Below are 11351 nucleotides of genomic sequence, written 5' to 3' on the forward strand. Positions count from 1 at the left end.
CACAGCTTCCCACGCTGTCCTCACCATGCATATTGCTTCAAGGATATCAATCTTGTAAATGTCCTCAGCTCCAGCGGCATCCAACTCGATTGCGCGAACACATAGTTGGCGACAATAGTGTACCTTGAAGCACCGGATGATGCCGGCGTCGAGTGGCTGTACATAGGAGGTCATATTCGGCTTGAATGAAATCAATTCAACATTGTGAGGGACGTATGCAATGTTGTGTCCCGAGAAGTTGTCGACTGTGAATGCGACGTTTCGGCCCTGATTACACATTCTCTCATCAAACTCTCTCATGTAGCTAAAAAAAAGCTCAGTGAGAAGATGTCCGAGGACCAGAGAAGCAGCACAGCATGGGACGTACTCTTCCATCAGTTCTGATGTCATCTATGCCTTCTTGTTGTTCCGATAGCGGAAACCAAGCAATTGAGGATCTTGACCTTTGAAGCAGCGTGGGCTCTTGTATCGACCGATAAAGAAGATAGGATATTTCTCTGTTCCGGTAGCGTTACAGAGAAATCCGAGCGTGATACAGAATTTATCTTTCTTCTTCCCACTCATCTGCTCAGTGGATAAGTGGTGCTGGGCAGCGAAGCTGCCCAGCGCCGATCCGCGTATGTAAGCATGATTCCCGCTGCCGAATGTTGCCGCGTCCGAATATGGGTATTGTGGTGTTTTTCGCTCTACTTTCCTGTCACACACGCTTTATCGGTTGTGTTTGCTCTACAACCCATTTTCATCCAAAATTAGATACTCAAATAGTTTGATCTCTATGTATTTGTGTCTCTCAAAGTTTGTTGGATTTTCTGAACATCGGGGCTGGGCTCCCTGCAATGATTTCGCACCATATCATGTGTGGCAATTGAGAATCGGCGTCAGCCACTCGTGCAAGTCGCGTTTGTGTGGTTCGCGCCGCGCACTTTCAGCCACTTCTATTCATACTTGCCACATTGACCTCGAGCTACGGAAGGAGTTGCTCATTAAATTGTCTAATTTCATTAAGAGGATATCTTGACAAGAAGCTGTAGCTTGATATTCTCCGGACAGATTTCTTATGATGTAGGGTAAATTTCATCCTCGACCTCTAACAAGTACCAATAACGATGGCATATTGTTTAAAAGGCTTCCGAAAAAAATTTAACCGGAGAATAGTAAATGATGGCATCTGTAGTATTATCTTCAGATTTTAGCTGGTGATTTCAGACAGACCATGTTTCCGTAGCTCAAGGGACATTCAGGGGACAGCGCGTTGCGTCCGTAGAGGCCAAAAGAGGCCAAAAGAGGTTGACAGTTCAAGCTCCGACGGTCAAGGATGGCGTGGGAGTCTGCTGCCGGGCAGCTGCGCTGCCCAGCACCAGGATAAGCCACGATCGGGAGGCACGCTGCAGCCACAGCATTAGTGTAATGTACGCAGTCTTAGAAATGACAGACTTACAATGGAAAAAGGATGTTTCATCCCAATTGAAGATATCCTTCTGCTGGAAATCTCTCAATTTCACAGAGAGATGAGCGTGCTCAATCTCGACAGCCTTCAAGTCAACTGATACAGCCTCACCATGATGTCGGTGCTCCTTGAGGTTGTACGCACGGCAGAAGGACTGCACCCATCCGCCAGCTGGCAATCGCTGATTCTCCGGGACGTGCAGATCCTCCTCAAATTGTCCTCTCTTGATCCACAGCATGTGACCATTCACGATCTCACCTCGCTGCTGCATGTGATTGACCCAGAGTACGAGACAACGCTCAATATCAGGGCGAGTGACTATACGAGGACGCTTCGTGGATAACGCTCTTGGATTACTCGTGACTCGAGCCTCGAGCTCACAACACATTTTGAGCTTCTTAGAGAGTGTGCTCTGACCAAACAATAGTGCACCCTCTGGACAAGTCTCAAAATAAGTCACAACATCATCTTGTTTGATATCAGGATGCTCGTCAATATAAGAAAACACCCGGATCCAGTCATGCAGTGTGAGATTAGAAGGATGGGTCTGGCCCACGGGCGGCTGAGCAGATGACCTCGGAGTACTCGTAGTGCTCCTTGGCTTTGGAGTGGGCTGTGGAACTGCAAGAGGGGTTTGCAAACGCTCTCGAGGTTTGCGAGTAGGCTTGGAGCTAAGGGTCCAGGTAGAGAGCAGAAGAACAGGAGACATGTTAAGCTGAAGCTCTTTGCAGGATTATTCACTCGGGGACTGTCTCTATTATACTTATACCACTTCATTTGAGCCTTGCTTGTGCACAAAGGAAAGTGCATGCATCAACACACACGAGAGGGCCACAATCTAGCTATCAAAGCATGAAGAAGATGGAGAAGTAATGTAGAGGACATTAAGCCTCGTTGGCGAGATCTGATCGAGATCAGATTGATTCCATAGCAACATAATGAACGTAAAATTTAATTATCTTATGCCGTACGGGCTTATTCCGTATGAGCATTTCAACTGTATTGGGCCACAGTATAATCACAGAAACACTGATTTACACGTTTTTTCCACCATTCTTGTTGTGGTAATTTAGTTTAAATGTATATAAACATTAATCGAGCACCAGAACTGCCGCTGGTGGACAGTGTAAAAAGCAAAACCATGTATTTGATAGGGGATCAGGTGCACAGGTAGTATTGGGGGTGTATATGGTCCAGCTCTCTCTCAAATGCAGTGCGATCATGGTGTGGTGTGGTACAGGGCTAGAGTACATTGTAATGAATGTTTCTGGGTAATTCACCATGGCATACCTGGTCTGTGTGATACAGTAAGTATGGAAAACATCGGTCTTTGGCTGTGAATGGCCAATTCTGCAGTGTGTGTGTGGATTTCTGAATATAATTGAGGAAGTTTGAGACCAATCCCCGTCAGAGATAAGCTCTATATATCAAAAGGTAAACGTCCAAAAAAATCGGAAGTGATCAGCTACCCTATACCTCTCAAAGTGTGCAGAGTGTTGATTTGGAGTGTGCAAGTAAAGAAAGATTAGTCAAATGTCAGTATCAGTATAGTGAGCACTTTGAGAGGTATAGGGTAGCTAATCACTTCCGACTTTTTTTTGGACATTTTCCTTTTGATGCATAGAGCTTAGTCCTAACGGGGATTGGTCCACAAACCTCTCAATTATATTCAGAAATTCAAATACGCTGCAGAATTGGCCATTTACAGCCAAAAACCGATGTTTTGCATTTTTACTGTATCACACAGACCAGGTATGTCATAGTGGATCACCCAGAAACATTGAATATGATGTAATCCAGTCCTGTATCATATCGCACCATGATCACACTGCATTTGAGAGAGATCTGGTCTATATACACCCCCAATATTACATGTGCACCTGCTCCCCCATCAAAAACATGGTTTTGCTTTTTCCACTATCCACCAGCGGCGGCTCTGGTGCTTTTACAATGTTCATATACATTTAAACCAAATTAACACAACAAGAACGGTACCAAAAACGCGTAAATTAGTGTTTCTGTGATTATACTGTGGCCCAATACACTGTTTTGCCCCCTCAGCACCCCACAATTAGTGCAGGACAGTTTTGACTAGTGTTGCACCGTAGATCGGCTTCCCAAACATCAAAGTATATTGTCCAATCATCACTTCAACACCACAAGACATTCTAACCATGGCAATACCCCCAGGGTAGATGTTCTCCTCCTCCTCCCCCAGACACGGCACCACTACCAAGGCCACAATCATTGTTTTTGTGCCCGGTGTGCTCCCCATCACTTAGTATTGATATAGTACTACCAGTGACAGCAAAAACCAAGGTAATTGAACCGCTATATCCCCAGTTCTGGCCTGCCCACCCCCTTTTACCGTAATAGGGTAATATCTTGCCGACTGTTTATGCTATAACTTTGGAATGAATTGACCGATTCCTTCCAAAATCGATTTGCACCATCTTATACATTTATCAATGTTTATCAAATAGTCAGAACTCCCAAAATCGACCTCCTTCATGTTGCCAAAATTGGGCCACAATTTAAATTTTATATGTCAATTCCATTGAAATGACACCCGGCAATGTGATCCCTTCGTCCTAACTCACAAAACTCGCAAAGTTACCGAAATACCCCCAGATCACCCTGTTTCCCCTACTGATCTACCCCCAGGTATCCAGTACCCCCACCCTAGCATCCCTACTATTATTCTACTATTTTCCCGTATTTGTATCGGCCACCGTTCCATCCCTATTCACCCTGTGATCATCCCTGCCCATATTCCCCATTTTATCCATACATAACCCAGCCCGTTTCATCATATACACCCTACCTACCTGCCCTACCCATTTCCCAGTACCCCTACCCCATCCCCTATCCCCTACCCTACCCCCAGGACCACCCCTATACACCCTACCCCATCACCCTGGGCCACTCGGCCATCCAGAATCACCCCCCGGCCGCCCCAATGGCCATCCCAGTACTGGCATTTATTATTATTTTCCTGAGGAAGAATTGTAAAGGAATCTGGACCCGGGGCTTGTCAGGAAGTGTCAGGCGGTGTCAAGGACTTCCCCTGATGATTATATCATGGTACAAGTGAGTGGTCCCTAGGGAGGCTCCTGGCGCTTCACGGCGCAAGGTTTTTAAAACAAAGTAAATTAATGTACTGTATTAGTTCAATCGGGACATCGTCACCCACATGTTACTGATTTTGTCGCGACCACTGCGGACTTCTAAGCTGTGTTGCTTAGATGAGCGGCTAAGGCCGAACGTAAAAACCCTAGACACTGGGTTACGTGAGATCGGACTACATTGGTAGTATCCGAAGGGTGGTTCCTAGGTCAAGATCGCGGCTGGTGGCGTGATCAAGAGGTGGGCGACCGGAAGTCTAGTCTGCACTCGAGTTTGGCGGGGTGTGCCGAACGATGGAGAGAGAACCAAGATAACGAGTATATTCCAAGGAGCCTTGTGGGCGTGGAGATAGACCGAGTAGGTGTAGTCGAAGTTGGAGTTGGTAACCGTACCAAGTGCAACAGTGGGCTGGTAGACAAGTGTCTTTGTACCGGGTGACTAAGAGGAGGATCAGGTTAAGGGAGTGAAGGTGGGAGTACCAAAAGTATACATACGTAGAAGGGGAAGGGACGCGTAAGCGTGGGAACAAAGTATCAGTAAGCAAGGGAAAAGGATCAGTAAGCCAAGGAGAGGACGCGTCAGCGCAGGGTAAGCAGAATGAGTAATAGTACAAGAATAGAGTGAAAACCGGAAGAGTGGAGAGGCATGGGTGTACGCGTAAGTGTCTGTAAATATAGTCCGGACATCCGTAGGAAACGAGTCAACAGAGAGGAAAGAGGAGAGGGAACCGGGTCACGAGCGATAGAGGAAGGAAAATAGAGGAGGATGAAGAAAAACAAATAGGCCATGTCAGGACGGTCATGACAGATTTTGCCGTTACAAGGTGGGAACTGCTACAGTGGTATTTCACAGACAGTAGACCTATAATCAGAACCACGATGTACGTACATACTACAATACAAAAACTGGACATTTAGCTGGTTTGTTAGATCTAGAGACAGGTACTGATTGGTCTAGGCATTCTATTCCTAGACCTGATAGACGCTTGTCGATTGGCCCGCTAACACTCGTCAAGGCATCAATTTCTATTCAATAGGAGCCGAACAAGCTCACTTATGTATTCACAACGTTCATGCACTTTCAGGAAAACAATCTCTAAATGCATAGAAATGCATAGATTAATCGAGCTTAACCTTTTCTTTTCATCTGTAGATCATTAACCCTTTTTTCGTCAGTTACCAACTCAGATGAGAGAGCGGTAACTGCATTGCGCTATCCTATTTTTGACTCTGTCCTGCATATTCTTATCCAGTGCCTTCTCATTATTCTGACCTATGCCAACTGCAATCGAGCATATGTACAGCCCATACAGCCCATTGCTGTTCAAACTTCACTACCACCAACTAACATTGGGATTCGTTTTATCTCCCTGTAACAGAAGACAACGAGCAGTGCGGACATATTCTTGCACCTGGGGCACTCAACTTTGAGTATGCTCTCACAGGTGTTGAATACTGGATAGACCAGTCATCTTCAATCCCGGCCATGACTCAATTATGTACACAGACCAACAAATTGATTGTCCACCCCTAGTCCAGTTTCAGCTCTGATAAAACTGTGTTGAATTGAATGTCACTGTAACTTATATGTATGAGGTATGAATGTGTAATTTGTGCATAGACAGAGTTTCGTGGTTATAGTATCAGTATTTGGCTACAATAGAGGGTGGCACCGGTCATGTGATGCTGACTGCGTTGAATGCGTACATATTGTGCTCTCTTCCGCAATGACTCTCACGACAAACAACTTCAGATTCACATTGCACATACTCTTTGGTCTCTTACCTGTCTATTTACACATTCAAAATTCCATGCCCGCTCCAACAACACCAACTAAATGAGCACAGATCGTCACTTGGAAGGCTGAAGGCCGTACAAATGAATAGATCACACATCAGCTCAGGATCTCAACACGCACTATACACAGTCTCAACGCCAAATGTACTCACACCCAGAGCTTCTACCCAATATCTCTAAAGTCCGGTCGCAAGCCCAAACTAACTGTACGGGATCGAAAGTTTGCCATGCGCAAGCTCAAATCTGGTCAAATCGACAACCCAACAATCCTCCGTGAAGAGTACTTTCCACATGTCTCAGCTCGGACCGTTCAATGCACCCTGAGAAAGGGAGGCCTCTGTGCTTACACACGACATGTTGTCCCACTTCTTCGGAAGGAGCATCGGAGAGCACGAAGGAAGTAGGGAAAGGATCATGAAGATTGGACAGAGGAGCAATGGAAGTTGGTCTGGTTCTCAGATGAGGCAAGATTCGAGCTGTTTGGGTCGGATGTAAGGAGATGGGTCTGGAGAAGGCCTAGAAGGGCATTAGATCCACGGTACACAAAGAAACAGGTGAAGCACGGGGGTGGCAGTGTTATGGTATGGAGTGTGGTGACACCATTTGGGATTGAAAGGCTCGTGCGAGTTGAAGGAAACATGAATGCGGCTCAATATAAGAGAATTTTGGAGGAAGGGTTGCTAGGGACTGCCAGAGATTTTGGGGTAGATCTCAGCTCATTCATCTTCCAGCAGGACAATGATCTAAAGCACAAGGCACAATGACTCTGGCAGTGGTTCGAAAAGCAAGGTCTCTCTACACTCGTCTGGCCAGCTTCGATGGCTGAATTCAACATTATTGAGAATGTCTGGAGTCATATGAAAGCTTGACTTTGCTCTCGCAGCCGCCCTCACAATAAGGAGCAGTTGTGGAAGATGTTGCAGGAAGAATAGTACGGGATTGATGTCCGCTATATACAGACCTTATACTCCTCTCTTCCCTCTTGTATCCATGCCCTCGTGAAGGCAAAGGGTAGTAATATTCCTTATTAGATGCAAACACATACATTCCTTTGTCTTCCATATTTTCTACAAATTTTACTTTAGTCATTGCCATTGTGTGACACCACAGTGCCACAATGAATAAGTCCATGCCTGCAATTTTTTCTATCTTTCAAATAGACTGGGTACAGTATTGTAGAACAAGTCTCACATATTACTATCTGCTAACCCAATCAAAGATGGACTCCAGCGCTATGTACACAGATCTAGAACTGCAAGGGGGGTGGACAACCATTTTGTCGGTCTGTGTAGTCTTAATCTGTTTGTTCCTGGACATTAGTCTGGAAAGACCACAGCTTTAAAAATGCTCCAGTGAGTAGTGGAAAGTTTTCTTAATGTATATCAGGTCTATGCTTATTTAGTTGCTCAGGGTGTTTCTTCAAATCCTGTTCATGACGTCTCCTGGCCTTCATAAGGTCGTCAAGAATCTAGACATTTTCAGTCAGGAAGTCCCTGACTGGAACTACTTGGAATACTTTGAACAATACCCTAACGTCCTCCTGGACATGAAAGTACATATATTATTTTCACAAAGCTTCCAGTAGGGTATTTTCATTATTTTGATGAGCCTTCTGAGCTCGTTCAACAATTATTATCACAGAATTTTTACCCCATGACATTCATTGAATCCCTCAAATCTGAAATGCACCAGTTATGGATGGATTAGAAGAATTTCATTCTCAAAGCTGAAAGTCCAAAAATTGAAGAAATTAGCTCTCTGCATGACACCCTGTTGCTCTGGAGTACAAAAAGATATCAGGAAGTGGATATAAGCGACGCAACAGTACTGCGAAGCCTGTTGGACTTGATGAAATGCATCTACCACGTCAATAACTACCAATGTATAGTCCTCATTGACAAGATGCATAAGTCTGTGCTTGCTGAGGACGATACCGACATCCTCACAGTTTAGAGCGATGAGGTGGGCTATCTTATCAGTCCTATTTTAGGCTCAAATTCAAAGCTATAAGGTGCTATATAGGCAGGAAGGCAACTAGCATCCTTTATTGCCACCTATTTGAAAGTAAGTGATGGTCCCATTACAAAATCTCAAATTACTACTAGACTGATAATTGATTATGACAGGGAAATAACACAATCAAGTTCTCACTGCCAGCTGCTGTAATTCAGGTAACAAATGGTGGATATGTGGCCGACATGAATTTTAGCAAGTTGTTGGGGGGTAAGAAGGGGTTGATAGACGAATTGGTGAAGGAAGCGAATGAGCTTTTAAAAGTGATAGGTGCAGAATTTCAGACGGATGGAATAGAGGAGGCGGCAAGTAGGAAGAGAAGGGTTGAGGCGAAGGTGAAGGCTAACAGGAAGGAGAAGGCAAATGTGAAGGTGAATCCGAATGTAAAAGGGAAGGGAAATGGACAGGTAAAGGAGACAGATAGGTGTGCGGACAAAGATGAGAACAGCGAGGTAGAGAGTAGGGACTGTAGAAAGAGAAGTGCTATTCAGTCAGACAGTGATGGAGAATCACAGGAAATTGAGGTGAACCAGAAGAAGAAGGCGAGGAAGGAGAGGGTGTAGTATTTTAGCAGGTATAGTGTAATTAGGCTACAATAGGAGTTAGCTTGACTGTGTTTGACCTCAATTTATCAATTTCTGCTGAACATCATAAAAAAGAAATCAGAAGTATATTAGTCCTATCACAGAGCTTTGTGGAATCCTAGTCGCTGTTGGATTTCTCGCAGAGAAGCTCTGCTCCACATGGAGCTACTTCTGACCTTTCCGATGGGGCTACCACTAACTGGGCCACAGCATGACTGTAGGCCTTTAGGTGGACCATTGTCAAAAACATCACTTAAAGGTCATAATACAGGATCTTATACGAGCTCGAGGGTATTTCCAAGATGACTCGACCAATGATTGGAGAGAGTACTGCATGTTATATCAGAATGAATTTCTGCTGTGGCCACATCGGTACTTCACGCAAGGTGTTGGTACAGCTTTCTTAGTAGCTCAACATAAGTTTGGAACTAATGATAAAGTTACGATAGATTTTAGTGAAGCCCAACAGTAGCCAGAAATGAATAAGAAACTTCTATTTTGGTGAGAAAGAGGATACACAAAATAACAAGATATTCATCTTCAGCTTCATAGGGTAGCTTAGCGGAAGTCTGAAACAAACCACATGTGAGGTGCAGATAATCGAGCACTCGAAGAACGACCGTGAGAAGCATCACTGTCAATGATGTTGTTCTCACAAAGTAATAGAAAAAGAAAGAGACAAAATCTATAGTAAGACTCACCTGTGAGAAGCGTCACTGTCAATGATGAAGAGACAAGGACATTTCCCACAAGTTAAAAGGATGTGCTTCAGTGCTTACCAGTCTACTATACAGTTGGAAAAGTAACTGCCTAAACGGGACGCAGAGAGGTGGATCCCGAGGCACAGAATCTGGTGTTCTGTGGACCGCTTGGTAGCAAAATAACTAAACAGTCAATCACCGGTCCTTGCACTGGCCGAACATCTACCACCATAGAATATATTGAGATCTGCATTGTGCTTCCAAAAAACCACCCACGGCTATGTAAATTAGTAGATTTAACAATACCAGGTACTTATAACTGTGCTATAGTGAGGTATAATGAACAAGATAGGTAGATTAGTAGTGACTGGAGGCAATGGGCCATCCTCGGTCCTTGCACCGCGTCTCATAGAGGACGGCCCGCCAGCCCGTCGCCACTCGAAAGCATTGTGGCACCAGCCAAGAATGTCAAGAAAAATGAAAGAGAAATTGTCCGAACAAAAGATCAGCACCAAGATAGATTAACCACTGTCAGTGTGAGGCGCAGATAATCGAACACTCGAAGAACGACTGTGAGAAGCGTCACTGTCAATGATATTGCCCTCACAAAGTAATAGAAAAAGAAAGAGACAAAATCTATAGTAAGACTCACCTGTGAGAAGCGTCACTGTCAATGATAAAGAGACAAGGACGCTTCCCACAAGTTAAAAGGACGCGCTCCGGCGCTTACCGGTCTACTATACAGTTGGAAAACTACCTGCCTAAACGGGACGCAGAGGCGCGGAACCGAGGCGCGGAATCCGGCCCTCTGCGGACCGCTTGGTGGCGAAATAACTAAAGTCATAACTCTGCAGTAAGTGGTCCTATCAGTCCCGGAAAAATTGCTAAAATATCAGGAAAATTCCCTCTGTCTCGTCGTAATACTCCGGACACTCCCTCCCGACGAGGCAGACCTCAAGCCCTAAGCCCCATCATCTCCGCGAACTTCTGCACTTTAACCCTAGCCAAGGGTTTAGTCAGAAGGTCTGCAGGCATCTCATCCGTCCCTATATGCTCCATCCGGATTGTCCCCTTCTCCACCTCATCTCTCAACCAATAGAACCGCAAATCCAGATGCTTCATACGCCCATGGTGCTCCGGATTCTTCGCCACTTGAAGCGCAGACTGATTGTCGATGTAGAGGGTAGAAGAAGAGTCGAGTGAATAACCAAAGGAAGTGAGCAAGTTGCGAAGGAAGAGGATCTCTTGGCCAGCAGTGGTAGCAGCGACGTATTCGGCTTCTGTGGTGGAGAGGGCAACGATGGATTGAAGGCGAGATTGCCAGGAAATAGCGCCGGTGCCCATCTTGACGAGATAACCAGAGGTGGAACGTCCAGAATCCGGATTCCCTGCATGATCGGCGTCGGTGTAGGTCTGGAAGAGCTCAGTGGAGGAAGAGGAAGTGGGAGAATAAGTGAGTTTATAGTCGAGAGAGCCCTTGAGATAGCGAAAGAGGTGCTTGATCGCTTTCCAATGCTGGAGACCTGGATTCTGGCTGAAGCGAGCAAGGACTCCGACGCTGTGAGCTATGTCTGGACGAGTGGCGATCGCAAGGTAGGCCAAGGCTCCGACGGCATTGATATAAGGAATAGAGCGCATCTGCAGCTCTTCTTCGTACGACTGGGGCGCCATGGAGGTGGAAAGG

At 45.4% G+C, this 11351-nt stretch overlaps 2 protein-coding genes across 2 annotated transcripts; one reads left to right on the plus strand and one right to left on the minus strand.

The window, feature by feature from the left end:
• Positions 1-390: 390 nt before the first annotated feature.
• On the minus strand, positions 391-1685 carry STEHIDRAFT_57558 (DDE-domain-containing protein; the record flags this gene model as incomplete). The annotated part of the gene is made up of 2 exons (XM_007303930.1): positions 391-598; positions 1435-1685. The coding sequence occupies 2 exons, from the start codon at positions 1683-1685 to the stop codon at positions 391-393; spliced, it is 459 nt and encodes a 152-aa protein (XP_007303992.1).
• Positions 1686-8567: 6882 nt separating this feature from the next.
• STEHIDRAFT_157264 (uncharacterized protein) lies at positions 8568-8945 on the plus strand (the record flags this gene model as incomplete). Its single annotated transcript, XM_007304498.1, has 1 exon — positions 8568-8945. The coding sequence occupies one exon, from the start codon at positions 8568-8570 to the stop codon at positions 8943-8945; it is 378 nt and encodes a 125-aa protein (XP_007304560.1).
• Positions 8946-11351: the final 2406 nt, after the last annotated feature.

This window comes from Stereum hirsutum (assembly GCF_000264905.1).
Source record: "Stereum hirsutum FP-91666 SS1 unplaced genomic scaffold STEHIscaffold_7, whole genome shotgun sequence".
Taxonomy (NCBI): Eukaryota; Fungi; Basidiomycota; class Agaricomycetes; order Russulales; family Stereaceae; genus Stereum; species Stereum hirsutum.